At 55.0% G+C, this 19,797-nt stretch overlaps 3 protein-coding genes and 1 long non-coding RNA gene across 17 annotated transcripts in view; 3 read left to right on the forward strand and 1 right to left on the reverse strand.

Moving 5' to 3' along the window:
• The window catches only part of DAG1 (dystroglycan 1), a 53,879-nt gene extending 41,279 nt beyond the window's left edge, over positions 1 to 12,600 (forward strand). For all 7 annotated transcript variants that reach the window (XM_075096497.1, XM_075096491.1, XM_075096490.1 and 4 more), the window contains one exon: positions 9,737 to 12,600. In XM_075096497.1, the coding sequence (XP_074952598.1) occupies positions 9,737 to 12,145 (2,409 nt within the window). In that variant the 3' untranslated portion in view covers positions 12,146 to 12,600. The remainder of the gene's footprint in view (positions 1 to 9,736) is intronic.
• A 2-nt stretch (positions 12,601 to 12,602) lies between these two features.
• On the reverse strand, positions 12,603 to 14,867 carry LOC142058763 (uncharacterized). The gene is made up of 2 exons (XR_012661101.1): positions 14,777 to 14,867; positions 12,603 to 13,187 (listed from the first exon to the last, which is right to left on the reverse strand). It is a non-coding gene; the product is annotated as an uncharacterized LOC142058763 (long non-coding RNA).
• NICN1 (nicolin 1, tubulin polyglutamylase complex subunit) lies at positions 13,986 to 17,521 on the forward strand. Of its 6 annotated transcripts, none has more exons than XR_012661099.1 (7): positions 13,986 to 14,186; positions 14,467 to 14,640; positions 14,785 to 14,898; positions 15,360 to 15,431; positions 16,488 to 16,638; positions 16,770 to 16,874; positions 17,029 to 17,521. XR_012661099.1 is itself a non-coding variant. In XM_075096513.1 (6 exons), exons 1-5 carry the CDS (start codon positions 14,028 to 14,030, stop codon positions 16,593 to 16,595), a joined length of 627 nt encoding a protein of 208 aa, XP_074952614.1. In that variant the 5' UTR covers positions 13,986 to 14,027; the 3' UTR covers positions 16,596 to 16,629; positions 16,770 to 16,857. The 6 variants fall into 6 exon arrangements, 4 of the variants coding, with proteins under 4 accessions (XP_074952614.1, XP_074952616.1, XP_074952615.1 ...); XR_012661100.1 differs by having other exon boundaries at positions 13,987 to 14,186; positions 16,532 to 16,638; XM_075096513.1 differs by lacking the exon at positions 17,029 to 17,521 and having other exon boundaries at positions 16,488 to 16,629; positions 16,770 to 16,857.
• Positions 17,522 to 17,649: 128 nt separating this feature from the next.
• AMT (aminomethyltransferase) lies at positions 17,650 to 19,795 on the forward strand. Of its 3 annotated transcripts, none has more exons than XM_075096510.1 (8): positions 17,654 to 17,971; positions 18,039 to 18,119; positions 18,237 to 18,368; positions 18,535 to 18,613; positions 18,737 to 18,882; positions 18,981 to 19,200; positions 19,291 to 19,446; positions 19,560 to 19,795. In XM_075096510.1, the coding sequence occupies exons 1-8, from the start codon at positions 17,699 to 17,701 to the stop codon at positions 19,736 to 19,738; spliced, it is 1,266 nt and encodes a 421-aa protein (XP_074952611.1). In that variant the 5' UTR covers positions 17,654 to 17,698; the 3' UTR covers positions 19,739 to 19,795. The 3 variants fall into 3 exon arrangements, with proteins under 3 accessions (XP_074952612.1, XP_074952611.1, XP_074952610.1); XM_075096509.1 differs by having other exon boundaries at positions 17,673 to 17,971; positions 18,981 to 19,161; XM_075096511.1 differs by lacking the exons at positions 18,535 to 18,613; positions 18,737 to 18,882 and having other exon boundaries at positions 17,650 to 17,971.
• The last annotated feature ends 2 nt before the right edge of the window (positions 19,796 to 19,797 follow it).

The raw sequence follows: 19,797 nt of genomic DNA on the forward strand, positions 1-19,797 counted from the left end.
TTGAGTTTATTTTTGTTTGCATGACCGCAGCTACACAAAATACTCTAGATGAAATTTTACCAGAGCCTTGTATAAAGGCATCATAATGTCCTTTTCTATAAATAACCTTGTTTGATATATCCTACAATTCTTTGCTTTTTCATGTCTGCCTTTCCTTGGGTCAGATGTCTTGCCATCAGCTGAAATACCCAGGTCTTTATTTTTTTCTGCTTCCAGTTGTCAAGGTCCCAGAAGAGGACACAAGGTGAGGTGCAGGATTGTTGATTTTGCAGTGCTGGTCTTGGTTGCCATGAGGTCTGCTAGTCCTATCTCTAAGGTTGTCCTTTTCTTTTTTGTACAAAAACCTGAGCCTTCCATTGCTGTCTGGGTGACAACACAAATAACCAAGGCGAGGACAGCGGCACTGATAGCACCTCCATCAGCATTTGGGGTGGTGGCTGTTGCAGTAAGCATGGCTCTCTGTTCATCCCACTAGCGATGATACCCTGCCACAAACTGGGAAAGCTGGCTCTGGCCTTGGCCCATGAAAGAAAAACCACACAAAGGAGGATGTTTACGTGGTGATTACCTCCATCCCACATGCAGGATGTTGATCTGACTCGATGGGGAAACTGCTGTAGAAAGCATCTGGCATCTCCAAGTCTGCAAGAAGGGCTTTCTGACTAGAGGCTGTGATGGCATTTCTCCAGGCTGGGTGGGCTGCAGACACCTCTCCAGAAACACCAGGCACTGCACTTGGGTCAGAGTATTAAAAACAATCACTGATTGGCATTGCTGTGGCAATACCTGCTCCTTTCCCTTGGGATGCAGGGATAAATCCAGTTCCCTCCAATACCAGTGTACCCACTGCATATGCTCACAGTATATAAAGGCATGCAGTTTAATGCCTTTTGTTTAAAGGTGGGTCTATGAAGTGTGCTGGAAGGAGAGAAGCTCCTGGTGTGTACTGCTTTCCAAGGCACATCCCTGTGTGAGCAGGTGATTTGCTGTGTCTTCCTCGAAGACACACAAAGCTGCCGACCTGCCTTCATCCTGGGAGTGTTAGGTATGGGATGGATCCCATGGAATGGATCTGCTACTCAGGTTTGTTAGCCAATGCTAAGGAAAATATCTCAAGTGAGCGCAGCTAAGTCTTACGGTTCTTGGCTGTGTCTTGGCTCCTGGTTTTGTTTCCTTTTGAAGTTCACAGTCTCACCAAGGCTTCTTTGGAAGACAGATAAAACACCTAGTAGGGGCCCCAAGAAGCTGTTGGTGTATGCAAACATAGCTGGTGGTAAAGTGATCAGAGCAACTGAATTAACTTACATAGTTGATCTACATGGTGGAGCTATGCAGCAGGTTTGTGGGGTTACCAGAGTGTTGGATATCAATCTGGGCAAAAAGGAGTCTTGCTTTCCAAGCAGGAGCCTGATTTTCCAATGGTTGTTCTATTCGCTGTCTGTTGAAGTGAGTTTTATTGAACAGCTTTACTCTCATCAGACTTCAGGGACATTGTGTTATAAAGAGGATCCAAGGAGGCTGGGTTGCAGGAGTCCTGACATCAAATACCTGCTGCTGGGGCTGTGCTGCGTGCCTCAGCCCTGCTCTGACCCTGAAGCAAAGGGCTGGGTGTCAGCAACCAGCCTCCAGTGCCAGGACACACTCAGTTTCATGGAAGAAAAACATGAAATACTGGTGGGGATGGCTTGTGGTTTGGTTGGCTTTTTTTTCCTCATCTTGCAGTGGTCCTTATTTCAAAGAGTTTTAACTGAATGTGGATTTTATTGAAGTGGCATTTCTCAAAGGAGGAAGATAGAGTGTCATCAAATTGGGTATCTTAAAAGGTGCTCTGTGTCAAAGGAGCTTCATCTCTTTCCCAGCGTCCTCAGTTTTCCTGGACTTTGACTAACCAGAAGGTGTAGCAACAGCCATTCTTTATGGGGGGAGTGCACTGGGATAAATGGCAGTGCCTGGAACAGGTCCAGGCAAAGGACTTCTTGGGCAGGCCTTTGCTTAGCTGCCATGATGCAATCTTAGTGATAAGATGAGCTGATAAGATTTCTGCTGAGGGGTTGAGGGGGCCACTTATCTTTTTTCCTGCAGTGAGACCGAGTAGGGGAATTTGGCATTTTCAGTGTGCACTTAGTAACTAGCTCTGAATTTGGAGAGGCAGAAAATATGACTCAATCTAATTATAAACTAGCTTTTCAGGCAGGGTGGGAAGTTCCTTGTTTTGCTCTGCTCTTACGGGTTGTTGCCCTGAGCTTCTGGGAGACTGAGGAATGCAACAGAAAGGAGAATCCTGTGAAGGAGCCAACCTGAGATTGCAGGATCTGGCTCGCCTTTCCTTGTTGTGCTCTTGAATGCCAGCTTTCCAGCAATCTGCTGATGGCAGGAATAAATTGCCAGGGCTGGTTAGCTGTGTGGCGGCAGCACTAAACCCCCAGCACTTGGCATCCCTGCTGTGTGGTATTTTTGCTTCCCTTTGGCCTTTCACTTATAAAAGTCGCACTGAAAGAAAAGCCCAACTGAACTTTTTTTTTAAGCTGTTTGAGGCTTTTCCTGCCCCGCGCTCGTTCCCCGAACAAGGGAGAAAGCGGGGTGTGGGCAGCCCATGCTGACCCCTGCCCGGGCACAGGCGGGCTGCGCCTTCCTGCTCCAACAATAAGGCTAAACAAATCCTTCCAAGCTGCTTGCATGCACTGATGAAAGGAGGATTTCTTGGGACACTCAATGTTTTGTAGTGACCTCCCAGTAAAACAGCTGTTGTGTTCTCTTGCCCAGGCAGAGCAGGACACTGAATAGTTCCCTTATAGCAAACACAGAGGCGCATCTGGAAGAGAAGCTGTCATGGTAGGAGTATGCGAGGATGGCATGAGCTGGGTGTAGCCGCTCAGCCTGTGCTGTTGTGAAGCCATTTTACTGATTGTAAAGTTAGCGAGACAAAGCACTGCTCTTTGGGCAGGCTGTGTCCACACAGCATGGCACTATACTTGCATCTGCAAAGGAGGGGGGTTGCTTTCTGTTAATGAGGCTTCAGTTGCCCAGTTAATGGCTAGGAAATGCAGATCAGGAACAGACATGTAAACTTCTCATTCAAGTTTTCATGAGCCTGTAAAAGTAGAGCAGCTACTTCAAGGAACTTTGCCACCTAGTCCTTCAGGAACTGAAGTTTGAACTTGAAGTCGAGGGCCAGGACCTGTGATGCAGCCTTTGCAGCCTTGTTCTTCTTTAGCTCGGCTTTCTGAGCTGAAAGGTTTGATTTTTCTAAGGCAACAGCTTCAGTGCACAGGGACATGCAGGAAGAGCTTTGCAGGACTTTCACTGGGACCAGTTTAAATGTGGGATTAGTGTAACTGTCCTGACCTACCCTGTGCACAAAGGAAGCACCAATTACCAGCTGTTCCCATATAGCTCTCAGTCCCTGAACAGAGGTGGTGAGCTCCTGCTGGTAATGAAGACTTGGGTCACCGAGGCTGACGTACTTCTGGGAACCAGTGCAGTCTCTGGACTGTTTTTAGACTTTCAGGGCCAGATGCATCTGCACGAAACGTCCTGAAGCAGCTTGTTTTTGCCCATGAGCTCCTGTGCCTGTTGTCCAAGGCATGTGGCAGCTTGGAAGAGCACTGTCTGCTGAGGATACCCAAAAACTCTGGCAGGTACCACAGTCCCCTCTGTAGGGAAGTGCATGTGCTGCGATTCCTCCCTGCTCGGTGTGCCTAGTAAATGTAACTCCTTTTTCCAGTCTGAGCTTTCCCACAGTGCAGCGGCACTGTTGCTGTGCCTGATAAGCAGAAGGCTCCAAGAGGTGCCCATCCTCCTTTCGCCACTGTTTTCTGGGCCTTGTGTTTCTAGGCAAGACCTGTCTGATGTCCTCGTTTGCAGTTCTTCTGTATTTGAGGAAACGAAGGGGGAGGTAAGGTTGGAGGCTCCTTCTCCCATTATCTCCTGGTTGCATAAAGGCAAGCCTCTCTCTCAAGGCTGTTCCCTGAGGCTAAAGACAAGTGACTGTTGTGGTCTAAGGGTTGTCCAGCTCCTGCCTTGAGCCATGTGTTCCCTGACCCAGTGCAGCAGCCTCTGCTGCTGCAGGACCTGCCAGGGGCAGCAGTGCACAGATAGCTTGGTTGCATGCACACCCCACACCTGCAGTCACTGGCTCCATCTTTGTGTTGGTGAAGAAGAGAAATGGGCCCATGGGCAGAGCCTGCCTCCCAAAAGAGGACTTGATCCTCTGACTTGAAGCCTGCAGCCCCATGTTCTCGTTGTTTCTCTTGGCTCCAGGTTGGCTGTGCCAGCACCATGAATCATTGCAGTGCCTATGGTTCCAGCAGCACTGGGGTGGATGTGAAGCCCATGTCTCTACCACTGCTTGTCTGGCCTGTGCAGGACAAGGCAGCCTGAAATCTGCCTGCCCACATATCAGGTTTGGGGCTGAGACTGCCTGTTGCTTCTGCTAACAAAACTGCCCCTAGCTGCTGCATTAGCAGGGGGTTAAGATGAAGGTTGGGCTTAGGCAAACAGCTTAGGTTTGACTCTTTCTCTGCAGCTGTATTTGCATTTGAATTGTCTGTCTTTCCCCTGCCCACTGGTTAATTGCTTGCAGAAGCCTGAGCACTGCAGACTTGGTTTAACACTGGTTAGGTCAGTCAGCTTGAGCACAGTTCAGCTTGCCTTCTGCTCAGATGTAGAGGGCTCAGCCAGGGTATTTTTCATTATTAGCCCCATGTGTTAGGGAAATGCTGAAGGAAGAACACAGAAGGGGAGTCTGTTGTACACTAAATTGTCATTAGTAATTATAATCCAAATGAAATCCCTGGCATGGGGTCTGTCTCTGAGGAACAGCTGAACATGGGGAGGAGAAGGATGTGGTGGGAGATCTGGCAGAGCTGCAGGAGTGTCTATGCTCCCCCTGCCCAAAGCAGACGGGAGTTTTTTAGGACTGATTTGAAAGGGTTCAGGAAGGAGCCAAGACCCTTGCTGCTGCTGCCCATGGGAAGACCTGGCAGGGTAGGCTGGGGAGATCCTATCAGGTACCTCCAGGGCTGGGAGGATTTTGTAGTGGTGTGCCAAAGGGAGTCCTGTGGCAGGATCCTACAGTACCTCTCTCCTTTTTGAAGGATTCATCAAGAGGAGGAGGACTAAATACTTGGAGGATGAGGGCACTCATGTAGGCAAGAATGCAGTTTTCGCCTGAATTCCCTCAGAGGCAGCAGTTTTACTCACTGTTCCTTTGCTTATCTTTGTCTTGTTGGCTACAGGGCTTTAAGATCTAAGTTTAAAAAAACAAATCAAACTGAGCTATCTTCTCTCATTAGCTGACTGTTCTTGGCTGGCCTAAAAATAATAGGCCATGTATGTCTGAAAGGACTTTGTGAACAAGGTCTTCAAAGCCAGCCAGACCACTGTGTGTATTTAAAATCACGAACATAGCTAATTTTTTAATGGTCTTCAGTACGCGGCCAGGCTTGTGTAATCTTTACCCAATAAGCATTCATCTACAATTATCTCAAATAATGTGAAAACAAAAGCAGGCTTTTTTTTTCTTGAGCAACAGAAGAGTTATTTTGAAACCAGACCGCTTGAGGGAAATGGCAGGGCTTAAGGCTGATATTTATTTCGTACGGGGAAACTTTTTACATGAAAACTAGAGATCCCAAATCATTAACTATGCATAGGCTTAACAACTACCCTTTGAAGCAATATTTGAAGAAAACATTGCAAGAACAGAGTCCAGGACTCCCTGCTTCCAGTTTCACGCTACCATGAACACAGCAGCAACCACGACCAGAACAGACCTGTGCCAAGGGCTCCACTGGTTAGCGTTCATTTAGGAACAAGCATTTTTATTCAGTCTGATAACTGCTTTGATTTCCTACTCTAATCTTGCAGGATTCTTCCTTTGTCACGTAAACATGGATGAATTTTGCTGCCAAGGCAGTAGTGTTTAAAGCAGAGTTGTGGCATGGAAGACTTGTTGCTTTCCTAAAGATTTCCTAGGGGAGGCACAGACATCTTGATGGATTTCATAGGCATAATACACATAAATTTAATTTTCTGAATCACCTCTTGCAGAACCCTTAGAAATGTCCACTTCTCCTCACAGGTTAAATACAGCTGAACTAGCTCAGCTCTTTTTTAAATCAAGTTTAAGTGGGTTTATAAATGTTTTGCAGCCATTGCATCCCTGCTAGAACAAGTTGTCCCAGTAGGTGGTTGCTGGGCCTGTTTTTGTTTTTCAGGAGAGCCTAGCTTTCAGTGTGAATGTCTAGCAGCAGTTTTTTCTAGCATATGTCCTTGAGAATGTGAGTTCACATGTAAACTGTAGGTTAAAAATGGTTTTCCAGGCAGAAATATTAAGGCTGGCCTGCGTCTCCCTCAATGTCATTTTTGCACATGGGGTTGGACGCCTTTCCTAAGTGAGTTTGGCCATCAAATGTAGGCGCACACGAGTGAAGAGAGAATCACCTTGTGACACGGGAAGAGGCATACAACAAGCATTACTTTAATCTCAAGTCATGGGCCCCGTGCCCTGTGGAGAAGGGAGCAGCAGAAAACCCCAGCTCCCAGGAAAACTCTGTATGGAGTGTGTGATCCTGCAATTAAGGGCTTTTGCAGAGTGCACAGAAGGGGAAGATTTGTTCCAAATGTAGCTTAAAATTACACATGCAGTGTGCAGTTCACCACTCACTAGTCAAGTTTTTATTCTTGACTGTGTAAGCCTCAATAATGCTGCGGCTTTGTCCTGGCTCCTTACGTTTCTGTTCTTACCACCTGCCCAGCCCTGCCCTTCCTCCTCACCACTGGACAGGTTAGCAGCTAATTTTGGCAGAAGGGGATAAAGAGTGGCACCATCCAGCTTCTGCTAGTGTAAATGCTGCATTGCACCAGGTGCTGTCGTGGCATCTCAGTTTTTAAAGGGTGCGATGAAATTACCCTTTTCTTTGAAGAAGGGACACAAGTGCAGGTCAGGCCCAGTTCTGGCTGGGTGGGATCAGACCTTGCCTTTGTCCTCTCTAGGCAGAAGAGATGCCAAGGAAGGACAATTTGGTCCTTTGTTCCTGTGTGCCTGTCTCAGGTGAAGGGCTGGTTTTCCTTTGGGCTAGCTGGGGTAAAAGCAGCTCCTGTTCTTGCTGTGGTGGTGGAGCAGGTGTACCCAGCAGTAGTGCTGCCAAAACCCACTGTTTTCTGCCAGACACGTGGGTAAGGAGCAGACCTGAGTGGAAGGATGTTCATGTCTTAGCGTATTGGTTTGGGTGGGATGTATTGGGGTGTATGGCCTGTGGGGCAGCTTTCTCTGGTGTAAGCAGGAATCTTAATTTCCTGCTCTCAGACACTGCTGCTGAGGAGTTAACTAAAAGCTGTGCTAACAGCTTTAAACTCTGCTCTAGAAATCATACCCAGCATGTGTCTCATGATATGTTCTTCAGCTTGTCCAGGCTGGCTGAAAGTGGGGCTGATCCTTTGCAGAAGAGAGGAATGAGGGTGTTGCCCCTACGGTTGTGGCTGAAACCCTCTGCAGCTTGTGCACAAAAGCTTTCTCATGCTGCTCTCGCCAAAAGACTTTCAGACTTTCAGGTCCTACATTACCATTGCAGAGCTGCATGTCCAGACCTTTCAGTGTGCTGAAACCCGCAGCAGGGGGGAGTCTGTGAGCCCTGCTGCCGTGCCTTTCAGTGGGCTGCCTAATCGTGCCTGCAGCCGGCGGGGGTGGGAGAGGTACCCAGGAGTCGCAATCTGCTCAGTCCTGCAGCACCGGGTATCATTCGTCTCCATTCTGCATCTGTCCATTGCAGGGGCTTTCCCCAGCAGGACCTATGGTTAGGCAGGTCTGGCGAGTTCAGCCCCACCTCTGCACTGTGTGTGTGGGCACTCCTGCCATGTGGGTTTCTTTGTGAAGCATCTCACCCAGCTTTGCGTTTGGATAAACTATGAAATATGTATGAGCTTTACAGAATTGCAGGGTAACCAAAGCACCCTTTCAGGAGGAGAGCTGGAGCGCAGCTCTGCACTGGACTGCAGCAAGCCCAGACCCTCAACCAGTCTGCTAAATCTGTCTCTGTGGGCCCCAAAATGTCCTGTTTCCTCTGGGTGTGGGAGGAGATACCTCATGGTCAGCTCTGGAGAGCCCAGCTGGGGCACTTTCCAAATGCCTCTGAGCCTGGCAGGGGGTGGCAAAGCTCAGGTTACTTGCCATGGGGTACCTACTGACCCAGGAAATGTCATAGCCACCGAGCTGGCAATGTCACCCCTTCTACTGTGCAGTTCAAGGAGCTCTGCTATGCTTTATGATTAGCGAGTGACTGTAGTGCAGATGGGTATGTCAGTTGCTGGGAGCAGGGGGCTTGCGGGGTTTGTGTTCATCCTCGGCTATAGCCCAGGGTGGGAGGCAAGAGTGCCTATGGCTCTGACATACGTGGCTTTCCCCTGCACGGGGTGGGGAGCGCCTTGGCAGGGTGTCAGCCATGCTGGTAACTTTTGGAGAGTACCAGTGTCTTCTCCACAAGAGCAAAATGGCCAGGGGACCCAAAGGATCCAGACCTGGGCTGGCTGGGAAGGGAGGGGTCCAAGGTTGGAAGAGGAGGGTGGGCTCAGAAAGGCTCAAACGAGTGAGTTGGGAAGTGGAGGCAGCCGGTGAGGTTACCGCTGGCTCCCTCCTCTGGAGCACATGGAAATGCCATTGCTGTATATGTTCCCCTGCTGTTGGGACCATGCAGTTTGAAGGGGAGGCTTGTACTCTTGGACTGTGTTTCACTAATCTGCGCCACAAGTTGTGGACAAAAGTGTTGCTGTTGACCTAAAAGAGGTAGTAAATAGTGCACTGGGGTCCTGAGGTGCCTGTGGTCTGGGCCAAAGCCACCTGTTGTTTCTAGTCTGCAGAAGCAAGTTATTATATGAAAGTGAAATCCTTCATTTTAAGCTAACACTGAGTATAAAGCCAGGCTGATGTGCCACCCTGTGTGATGTCCAGCAGCACCCCAGCCTGTGTGCTGTCTCCCTGCCTGCCTGCACTGGCCATCACAGTGCTGTGCTGACCACGCATTGGGTTTGCTCCCCAACGCAGCTTGCTGTTCCTCTGGCAATGCAGGAGGATGCTGTATTTTAAGCAGCTGTGTAGCTCTTGGGCTTTGCTGCTGCTTGTTGAGAGCTGGTGTGCTCCCATGAGGCAGGGGACTCCGAGCCATAGTTTGCCAGTTTCTGGCCCCTTTGGCTCAGCTTGGCTGCTGGGGGCAGCAGGATGAAGCTGAAAGTTAACATAGGAGACGTATGTTCTCCTGAGGTGCTAGAGCAAAGTGTGATTGGGTGAGGAAAGCAGTGAGAATGCAGGGATGGGAGAGGATGAAGAAGGAGCGGGAAGAGGGTAGCTGTTGGATCAGCTCTGCGGTATCATGCAGCTTCACCCTCAGCTTTGTAGCTGTCCTTGTGACTTAAACTCCCCTTCTGCCCTTGGAGAAAATGAACCAGTTGTGCTTAGTAGTTGCACAGCAAGTGCTAGAGAGCTGGTGCCTGCAGGCAAGGGGCTTTTGCAGGACTTGATGACCTCCCATGTCTCCTTAAGCCCTTTGGGACCAGTGTAACCTGCAGAACTTCTCCTTGCCACCATGCAAAGGAGACACAGGCTGCCCTGCTCTGGCCAGGATGTTCCTTCCCCCGTTGTTACACTTGAGAATTTTTTCTTTAATCCTTTATATTAAGTGTTATTGCTGCTAGAACCTGTCCTAATGCTGTACTTCTAAAAGTGCCTTCTCTCATTTGGTAGATCTCTGAAGCTGGGAAGGACTCCTTGCCTTCTTGGTTACACTGGAATGCAGAGAGCAGTTCCCTGGAAGGACTGCCCCTTGACACAGATAAAGGCGTCCACTACATCTCTGTGACCACACTACAGCCTATCCCAAATGGGAGCTACGTGCCACAGACCGCAAACGTCTTCTCTGTTGAGGTCCACCAAGAAGACCACAATGAGCCTCAGTCAGTGCGAGTGGCCAGCCAAGACATGGGTGATGCAGCGGCGTTCATGTGTGGCGCGGAAGAGCCAGTCACTATCCTGACTGTCATTTTGGATGCCGACTTAACAAAAATGACACCAAAGCAGAGGATTGAACTCTTAAACAGAATGAGAAGCTTCTCAGAGGTGGAACTTCATAACATGAAGTTGGTTCCTGTTGTAAATAACAGACTCTTTGACATGTCTGCCTTCATGGCTGGACCGGGAAATGCAAAGAAGGTGGTGGAAAACGGAGCCTTACTCTCATGGAAATTAGGATGTTCTCTGAGCCAAAACAGTGTCCCCAACATCAGCAAGGTGGAGGCTCCAGCTAAGGAAGGAACCATGTCTGCCCGCCTTGGCTACCCTGTTGTTGGCTGGCATATTGCTAACAAGAAACCTCACCTCCCAAAGAGGATGCGGCGCCAGATCAACGCCACCCCCACACCTTTGACGGCCATTGGGCCACCCACCACTGCTGCGCAAGAACCGCCTACCAGGATAGTCCCTACCCCGACGTCGCCTGCCATTGCGCCTCCTACAGAGACAACAGCACCCCCTGTCCGGGAGCCCATACCACTGCCGAGGAAGCCTACGGTAACCATCAGAACAAGGGGCCCCATCATCCAGACACCCACTCTGGGACCAATCCAGCCAACCAGGGTAGCAGAAGGCACCAGCACAGCCTCCGTGCCAATTCGCCCCACGATGCCCGGGTACATAGAGCCCACGGCAGTGATCACACAACCCACAACTACCACCAAGAAACCCAGAGTCTCCACTCTGAAGCCATCCATGCCATCCACAACAGATTCCTCCACGGCGATGACACGAAGGCCTACTCGAAGACCCAAAACGCCCCGTCCAACAAAGCCTCCCAGCACAATCAGATCCCCCATCTCCAAGCTGACAACAGCCTCCCCGCCAACCCGCCTACGCACCACAGCTAGTGGGATCCCCCGGCCTGGGGAGCCAAACGAGCCACCAAAGCTGACGAACCATATTGACAGGGTTGATGCGTGGGAGGGCACCTACTTCGAGGTTAAAATACCGTCAGATACCTTCTACGACAAGGAAGACACCACCACTGACAAACTGCAGCTGACCTTGAAGCTGAAGGAGCAGCAGATGATAGAGGAGAATTCGTGGGTCCAGTTCAACAGCACCAGCCAGCTCATGTACGGCATGCCGGACCACAACCACATCGGGAAGCACGAGTACTTCATGTATGCAACTGACAAAGGCGGGCTTTTTGCTGTGGATGCTTTTGAAATCCACGTCCACAAATGCCCGCATGGGGACAAGTCTCCAGTGAAGTTCAAGGCCAGGCTGGAAGGGGACCACAACGCGGTGGTGAATGACATCAATAAGAAGATCATGCTGGTGAAGAAGCTGGCTCTGGCGTTTGGTGACAGGAACAGCAGCACCATCACAGTGCAGGACATTGCCAAAGGTTCCATTGTTGTGGAATGGACGAACAACACACTGCCTCTGGAGCCCTGCCCCCGGGAGCAGATACGGACTTTGAGCAAAAAAATTGCGGATGACTCCGGCGGACCAAGCCCAGCTTTCTCCAACGTCTTGCAGCCTGAGTTCAAGCCTCTGAACGTGTCGGTAGTTGGCTCTGGCAGCTGCAGGCACATCCAGTTCATCCCTGTGACAAAAGATGGAAGGGTGATCTCGGAGGTGACACCAACGGTGGCAGCAGGCAAAGACCCCGAGAAGAGCAGCGAGGATGATGTGTACCTGCATACCGTCATCCCTGCCGTGGTGGTGGCCGCCATCCTTCTTGTGGCTGGCATCATCGCCATGATCTGTTACCGCAAGAAGAGGAAAGGGAAGCTGACCATTGAAGACCAGGCGACCTTCATAAAGAAAGGCGTGCCCATCATCTTCGCTGATGAGCTGGATGATTCCAAGCCTCCACCGTCCTCCAGCATGCCCCTCATCCTCCAGGAGGAGAAAGCCCCGCTGCCCCCCCCAGAGTACCCCAACCAGAGCATGCCAGAGACCACGCCACTCAACCAGGACACCATCGGCGAGTACACGCCACTGCGGGACGAGGACCCCAACGCGCCGCCCTACCAGCCTCCCCCCCCCTTCACTGCACCCATGGAGGGGAAAGGCTCCCGCCCGAAGAACATGACCCCATACAGGTCCCCGCCGCCCTACGTCCCCCCTTAACAAATGGGAGGCTCTTGGGGGAGAAGGGGCCTCCAGCTCCACACCAGTGCTGTCTGTGGGCCAGCAGCCCCCTCGCCAGCCAGGAACCCGAAATCCCAGCCTGCTCCCCAGCAGGCCCTCCCCGGCTGTACCCGGACCGCTCGCAGGACTTGGGGGGACACTTGTTTTATTTTTGCCTAACAAGCTTTGGTTTTATTTTCTTCATAGAAAAAAATTCTCGGCTCAAACACGCCTTCCCAGTGGCTGGGCTTCTGGCCAGGGTGGCAGGCAGGGAGGGGGGACAGGCTGGGTCGGGATGGGATGGGAGAAGCAGGCAGCACTGGGGTAGCACTCTGGGTCTCCGCTGTTTGCCTTTAACACTAACTGTACTGTTTTTTTCTATTCACGTGTGTCTAGCTACAGGACATAACATGAAAGGTAGCCTAAAAATAATTAAATTCAAGGGACTTTCTGAAGCCGATGTTTTAAGTTTTCACATTTATTCTGCTGTTTACCTAAACTGGGATGTGTAGTTTTGGGGAGCAGGAGAGCAGTGCTGTGCTGCAGGCAAGCTCCAAAGGCGATTCAGGGATGGTTAGTGGTGGCTCTTGAGGACAGCCAGCCTCGTCCTCCTTGCGGGGGGATCAGCTTCTTGGTTCGGGGCTTGATTCTTTTGTTAGTGGTTTGTTTGTTTGTTTTTTTAATCAAAGAAATCCTATTTTTCTCATGCATCATAAAATAGTCATCAGTTGAGTCAGACTGGCTGGGGGTAACTTTGGCTGAGCGTGGGGGCAGCTGCCTGCACCTCAGGGTGCAGTACTGTGCAGGGGGGCTCATGGGAGGGTGAGCCAGGCCCCATGCCCAGACAGCTCCTCCACTGCCTGGAGAGTGCCAGAGTTGGGGTGGTCTTCTCTTAAGCAAAACCCCTCCCTGCGAGGTGTTTTGGTGACAGTAGGGTGTTTCCTCCATAGCGTGGGGCTGTCTTTTTGCCCTGATGACTCCTTGAGAGCAGTGCCAAAATGGTCTTGCCAGCCCCTGGCTCTGGGCTGCACACCTCCAGATGCTGTTGGAAAAGATAAAAATTTTTTTAAAAAGTGCCAGGAATAGTTAATAGTCAAAAAAAATCAGTGAACTCTCAAATCTAATTTTTTACTAAATTTTTTATACAGCCTCAAATTGTTTTATTAAAAAAAAGACTTAAAAACCAGTGTACTGCTGCCAGCAGTTTGTATGAGCTTAGCTTGCAAGTGCCAGCTCTCCAGCCCCTACCACCCTGCTCAGGCTGAGCTTGTCTGAGCCATGGGGGGGCTGCCACTGCCCCACTCCTGCCCCTCAGCTGCCTGTTCCTTCACTTTATAGATCCTATTTTTCTCTCCTTTGCGCTAAATAATTTTAAGCATGGATTTACTTTGTGTTTTCCCTGAGTGTTTATTTGGGGGGAGGATAAACAACCCTCGTGCAGTGGGGAGGGGGTTTCTCAAAGTGCAGACAGCCATGCCACCACCCTCCCTCAGGGGATGGTAGGCTGCTGGGCTGGGTGGGTGACAGCCCTGTGCCGCTACTGGGGGGCTCCCCCAAGCGCCTTGGTGCTGGCCCTGAGGGAACTGAGGGGCGACCGGAGGTGGTCCCCCCGTCCCGATTTCAGCATCGCGGGGGCGGTTTCTGCGTTGTGTAAAGGAACGTATGGAGTCAATAAACGGTGTGCTTTACTACAGCCCTGCCTCTGCCAGCGCCGCGGCGAGGGCACCGGGCGGGCTCGGGGAGAACCCCGCCACCTGCGCGGGAGGGCCACGCCCCCTAGCGGCTGAAGCGGGGTTCCCCTTTCCGGTCGGCGCGGCGAGTGACGCACGGCCCCGCCTTCCCCCCCGGCACCGCCCAGGAAGGGCGGCCGCGCTGCGCCGCCATGTCGGGAGCGCCGGGGCCGCCCGCGGGGCCCGGCCGCTGCCCGCTGCCCTGCGCCCTCCGCCCTGCCGCCACCATACAGTTGGGCGGGGGGGCCGAGCCGGCGCGGCCCGGCGTCGCCATCATCGACCTCCGCTTCCCCCGAGGCGCCGCCGCCGATGTGAGTGGAGTGCGGCCCGGCCCGGTGTGGGGAGGGGATGTGGAGCTGGTACTAAGGGGGCGGGTTAAGCCGGTATCGGAGAATGCCGCTGCCTGCCGGGGTTGGGCAGGATGCTGGTGGCGGTCCCGTTCTGCGGGTGGGGTGCCGGTGCCAGTCCCGGTATATGGGGGGGAGGAGTGGCAGTGCTGGTAGCGGTACTGCGGGGGAGATGCCGGTGCCGGTGTGGGAGGGGAATGCTAGCGTGGGTGCGACGCGGGGTGTGAGGCCGCTGGTCCCGCAGGTACAGGAGATCGTCTTCAGGAACTTCTACACAGCCTTCCTGAGCGTGCGGGTGCAACGCCTCGGCCCCGCCGGCTCCCGCCGTTGGGTGACCTGCCTGCGGGACTACTGCCTGATGCCCTGCCCGCACACTGAGGAGGGCTCCCAGGACTACTTCTCCCTCCGACGCCACCAGGTGATATTTCCCTCGGACCCCTGCCATCTGTGGCAGGTTGGGGTTTTTTGGAGCAAATTCCAAAAGCTGCCCAGAGCATTGCCGCCCAGCCAGCCCCTGCTGTACCCCCGGCAGTGACAGCTCCCCCCATCCTTACCCCTTCAGATGCTGTGCGATGTGGACCAGGTGACGGTGGTGCGGTTCATCCTGCGGCAGCCCTCCCCAGTCTGGCTCCACTTCACCATTGAGGAGCTGCAGATTTTCCCCCCTGGACGGAAGGTGAGCGGGTGCCAATGCTGCCCTCCCTGCCAGGTGCAGGCAGGGGATCCAGGACAGGCCCCTGTCCCCAGCCCTGCACCTGGTATTGCTCCCCACAGCTCTGGGGCTTCAGGATCCTGCCAGAGGACACAGGGGTGTGGGTCTGACTCCTTGTCCTTCACTGGGGCACTCGGTCCCTTTGTGCAGTGGGGGTTGGGGGAGGGACTGTTCCAGCCAGCCCCAGCCTTGCCTGTTCTGGAGGTGGATGTTTGTCTGAGCAGCGGGACATAGCTGGAGGTGGCTGCAACAAATTATGAGCTGCAAACAGCCACCCTAAACATAAAATTCCCTTTAATAATGGTAAAGCAATATTTATACCAATATAAATACAGGCAGGCTCCAAACTGCAGCATGCTGCATGGAGTGAGGGATGGAGGTGGGACTGGGGACACCCCTTGTGTGACCCTCTGGATCTATTTCAGAGCCCCCAGAAGGATTTCCCCTCCTGGCTCTCCCAGCTGACCCCTCCGGAGCAGCCAGCCAGCCTGCATGGAGTGAGTAGTCCCTCCTGAAGTATCAGGGGGAAGGAGGGACCTGGGTGGGCTGCCAGCCACAGGCACGAACATCACTTGTGAGGCTGTTGGCCCCGTCCCTGTCCCATTGGCTCCAGGCTCCCACCAGGAATAGCTGTGGAGCCCTGACATGCCCTACCTTGTGCTGGAAGTAGCTTGCAGCATTCAGAAGAAAATTATCTCTACAGGGATATGTGATTTGAGGTGACACTTAAGTCTACCCACCCTCTAGTCTGGGGACAGAATGTCCCTGTGGGAGCGGTGGGTGCGCAGCATAGCTCAGCCGGCCAGTGGGATGCGTGGGGATGGGGTGGCCTGCCTGGTTCCTGGCACTTTGCAGAGGGTGCGCCCTGCGGAGCACCGGGGCAGCACATGGGCAGCAGGAGGTCATAGCCATGGCACATGTTTACAGTTTGTGAGCCACATCTTCCCGGCCAGTAGCCTTTGGTGAGCAAAGTCCAGGCAGAGCATGGCAGGGGCAGGCAGCTGGCTCACCCATGGAAACCTGCTGAATCAGCCCCTGGCGTTGCCTGTAGGCGCAGGCTGGGCCAGGAGCAGTGTGCGCACCCCTGGGGCCGTTCTGCCACTGGGCTTTGGTGCTAGGGAGCTCACACCACCATGGCAGCAGCAAGGCTTCTGCCAGCCCTGGCAGGTGTGGGAGCTCTGGTCTGTGCCCAGCTGTCCGGCAGGCTGGGGAAGACACCCCAGTCCCTTGCTGATCACTTGCTTTGTGCCCCCCTTGGCAAGGGGTGGTCTGGGGGAGGTGCTGGGGGTTGCTCTGGGTTTGGCTGCTCCCAGCACCATGACAAGGCACCCACCAGCAGCCTGGCACCATGGGCTGGGCTGGGCAGGGAAGAAGCGGCACAGAGCTTTGCCTTGGCCTGGAGAGCTGCTGTTGAGGCTGTGAGTCCCACCTGGCTGAAGGTCCCCAGGGGAACCAATACGTGCAGTGGGGTTTCTGTTGCCAGGCCTGGGGAGCACTGCTGGGGGAGGCTGTTGGGAAACTCTGGACTGTGTGATTAGGTTTTTAATCATTAGCCAGTGATCTGCTTTTTGTCCTCACCCTGGATGCCTGCCAGCAGAGATGGGCTTTCGGTGCTGGGGCTCAGGGTCACCCATTTCCGCAGCTGTTTTCTTAGAGTGTAGCCCTGCTCACCCTGCGTTGGAAAACCACCAGCAGGTCAGGAGCGTAAGTACTGTCACGATAGTGCCTGGCGCCCTGGGGGCATAGCCAGCTGGCCACACTGCTACCTAAGCCTGAGGCAATCCAGCCCACCTGGGCCACCCCCGCTCCACAGCATTGTGCCCACTTCTTTCCAGGAGCTCCCCGACCCAGAGAAGGTGTCGATGGAGGTCCAGCAAATGTGGGTGCTGACAGAGGTGATCCGGGCTCGCCAGGCAGCTGCCCGCATCGGGCGCTTCGACGTGAGTCCCACCACCCTGCTTGCGGGGGTTCTGGCCTCACTACGTGGCTGGGGAGCCCTCCTGGAGGGGCTGCTCCTGGCAGGATGGGGTGGGGGTTTGGGGTGGGTTGGCACAGCAGAGCTGTGCAGGGACCAACGGTTGCTCTCTTTTCCAGGTGGATGGCTGCTATGATATCAACCTGCTTTCCTACACATGAGCCCTGCTGGTGGCGGCCAGAGGGGTCCGGCTCCTCCGCACTCCCAGGGCCCAAGCAAACTCCTGTGCTCCCGCACTGGCCTTTGTCACTGTGGCCCGGCAGGTTTCCAGGCCCTCCCCGTGCCCCTTCCCTAATTCCTCCTGTGCTGGCTGGCAGCAGTTGGGCAGCGCTGCTGCCCCGGAGCCCCCCGTGAGCCTCTCCCACCCGGGTGCCGTCCAGCTACCATGGGTTTGCTCTCGGGCCATCCCGTGCTGCTGCTCCCTGGTGTGGGCAGAGCCCAGCTCCCCAGCCCTCCCTCTGCCCTGGTGAGTGGCCCCGGCCCTGCCTGCAGGGCGAGGACCCCGCCGCCAAGGGCGTGCTTGGGCCGGCGCCCACTGCGCTCGGAGGACCGAGGAGGTGCCGGGCGGGCGGCGGGGAGAGCCTCAGTCACGACTAAAAGCTGCTACCTTGGTCCTGTCTGTGCCTGCCTGTCTCTTTTGGTGGAGGGGCGAGAGATAGCCGTGCCGGGGCAGGACCCGGACCCAGCATCCCTGCCGGGGTAGGCGGGGCCGGGGGGCGGGGCGGGGGGGCCGGGCGGACTCCATGTCCCAGGCGCCCCGGGGTCGGGCCGTGCCAGGGAGGAGGGAAGATGCTGCGGGCCGGCTGCCGCGCCGCGCTGCCCCGCCGCCCCCCGGGCTCGGTGCCGCTGAGCGGGACCGGGGGGCAGCGGCCCGGGGGATCCGAGGCCGAGGAGAGGGGGCTGAAGCGGACGCCGCTGGACGCCCTGCACCGGTCCCACGGGGGGCGGATGGTGCCGTTCGCCGGCTGGAGCCTGCCGCTGTACTACGGGCAGGGCCACCTCCAGTCCCACTTGCACACCCGCCGCTGCTGCTCCCTCTTCGACGTCTCCCACATGCCACAGGTAGCCGGGGCGGGATGGGGATGTGGGAGGGACCCACACCACCTTACACCCCCCCGGCCTCTTCCAGACTCGAGTGTACGGCCGGGACCGCATCAGGTTCATAGAGAGCCTGGTGGTGGGGGACATCGCTGAGCTGAAGCCGGGGCAGGTATGGAGAACCCTAGGGACACCAGGCATCTGGTGGGGTCAGAGGTCCCCAGGGACAGCCCAGGTGGGCGGGGGGACGCGCAGCCTCCCAGTGCTCCCAAGGCTCTACATCCCGCAGGGCACCCTGACGCTGCTTACCAACGAGAAGGGCGGCATTGTGGACGACCTCATTGTCACCAACACGTTGGAAGATCACCTCTACGTGGTGTCCAATGCTGGCTGTGCTGACAAGGACTTGGCCATCATGAGGGTACGGGGCTGCACGAGCCCTGAGGGAGGTGGGGACACGCGGTGGGAATGAGTCTTCCCACCTTTTGGTGACGTCTGTGGTTGCGTGGGGTGAGGTGGCCACAGCCCCATGCAGTGCTGGGCACCAGCCTAGCCCCTGTGCTAGTGGCCCACTGTCACCCTGGCAGGGCAGAGCAGCAGAGCTGCAGGCCGCTGGCGGTGACATCCACCTGGAGGTGTTGGACAATGCGTTGCTGGCTCTGCAAGGTAGCGGGAGTCCCACACGGGCTGGCACCAAGTGTCACCATGCTGGGGTCTCACCCTCAGCAGGTGCCGGACTGCACCCTCCTCTGGGTCTTTGCCCTGTGCATGTCACTGCCCTCCCCACAGGTCCCTCCATGGCACGGGTGCTGCAGGTGGGGCTGCCAGACGACCTGGCAAAGCTCTCTTTCATGAATAGCATCACCACAACAGTTTTCAGCGTGCCAGGCTGCCGGGTCACACGCTGTGGCTACACTGGCGAGGATGGCGTGGAGGTACCCCAGGAGCTGTGTTGGCACCCCCCCGCCGTGGTACCAAGAGAGGGGAAGGCTGTGCCCGAGTGACCCTGCCTCTGCCTGTGTCCCCCACACAGATCTCAGTGCCTGCGGGGCGGGCAGTGGAACTGGCCGAGCAGCTGCTGGGTGTCTCCGAGGTGTGGCTGGCGGGGCTGGCGGCCAGGGATAGCCTGCGCCTGGAGGCTGGGCTCTGCCTCTACGGCAATGACATTGATGAGACCACCACGCCTGCTGAGGCTGGGCTGCTGTGGACCTTGGGTACTTCAGGGCCACGTCCATTCCCACCTCCTCCTCAGGGCAGGCAGAGGGGCGAGGCATCCCCACGTCCCCAAGGGGGTAAGGGGATCAGGTAGGCATTGCCAACCCTCACCCATTTCTGCCCTGCAGGGAAGCGCCGGCGCACAGCTATGGACTTCCCCGGCGCGGCTATCATCATGGCACAAGTGAAAGAGAAGCCGAAGCGGAAGCGTGTGGGGCTGACATCAGTAGGACCCCCCGTCCGGCCCCACATGGCCATCCTGGGCCCCGAGGGCACACCTGTGGGTAGGTGGGAGCAGCGGGGCTGGCGTGGGCACAGCCCCAAGCTGCACCCACGGCAGGGGAGGGGGCTGGGGCTGCCAGTTCCCACTCACCTCCCTGTGTCCTCACGTCCCCAGGCACGGTGACCAGCGGCTGCCCTTCACCCTCCCTGGGCAAGAACATTGCCATGGCCTACGTAGAGGCAGCACACAGCCGGGCTGGCACCGCTCTCACCGTTGAGGTGCGGAAGAAGCAGCACCCAGCCCTTGTCACCAAGATGCCCTTCGTGCCCACCCAGTACTACATGGCCAAGTGAGGCCAGCACCACCGCAGGCACAGCACCCCAGCCCCAATAAATGCCCCTGCCCCACTCTC

This window comes from Phalacrocorax aristotelis, chromosome 6 (genome assembly GCF_949628215.1).
Source record: "Phalacrocorax aristotelis chromosome 6, bGulAri2.1, whole genome shotgun sequence".
In the NCBI taxonomy this organism is placed as follows: Eukaryota; Metazoa; Chordata; class Aves; order Suliformes; family Phalacrocoracidae; genus Phalacrocorax; species Phalacrocorax aristotelis.

What these genes read in the sequence shown, in the direction of transcription:
- NICN1 (XM_075096512.1), top strand. Translation starts at nt 14,028, where the DNA reads ATGTCGGGAGCGCCGGGGCCGCCCGCGGGGCCCGGCCGCTGCCCGCTG. An exon ending in TTTTCCCCCCTGGACGGAAG is followed by an intron (nt 14,899 to 15,359) that starts GTGAGCGGGTGC and finishes GATCTATTTCAG; the next exon opens with AGCCCCCAGAAGGATTTCCC. An exon ending in CCCGCATCGGGCGCTTCGAC is followed by an intron (nt 16,875 to 17,028) that starts GTGAGTCCCACC and finishes TCTCTTTTCCAG; the next exon opens with GTGGATGGCTGCTATGATAT.
- AMT (XM_075096510.1), top strand. Translation starts at nt 17,699, where the DNA reads ATGCTGCGGGCCGGCTGCCGCGCCGCGCTGCCCCGCCGCCCCCCGGGC. An exon ending in ACGTCTCCCACATGCCACAG is followed by an intron (nt 17,972 to 18,038) that starts GTAGCCGGGGCG and finishes GGCCTCTTCCAG; the next exon opens with ACTCGAGTGTACGGCCGGGA. An exon ending in CTGAGCTGAAGCCGGGGCAG is followed by an intron (nt 18,120 to 18,236) that starts GTATGGAGAACC and finishes TACATCCCGCAG; the next exon opens with GGCACCCTGACGCTGCTTAC.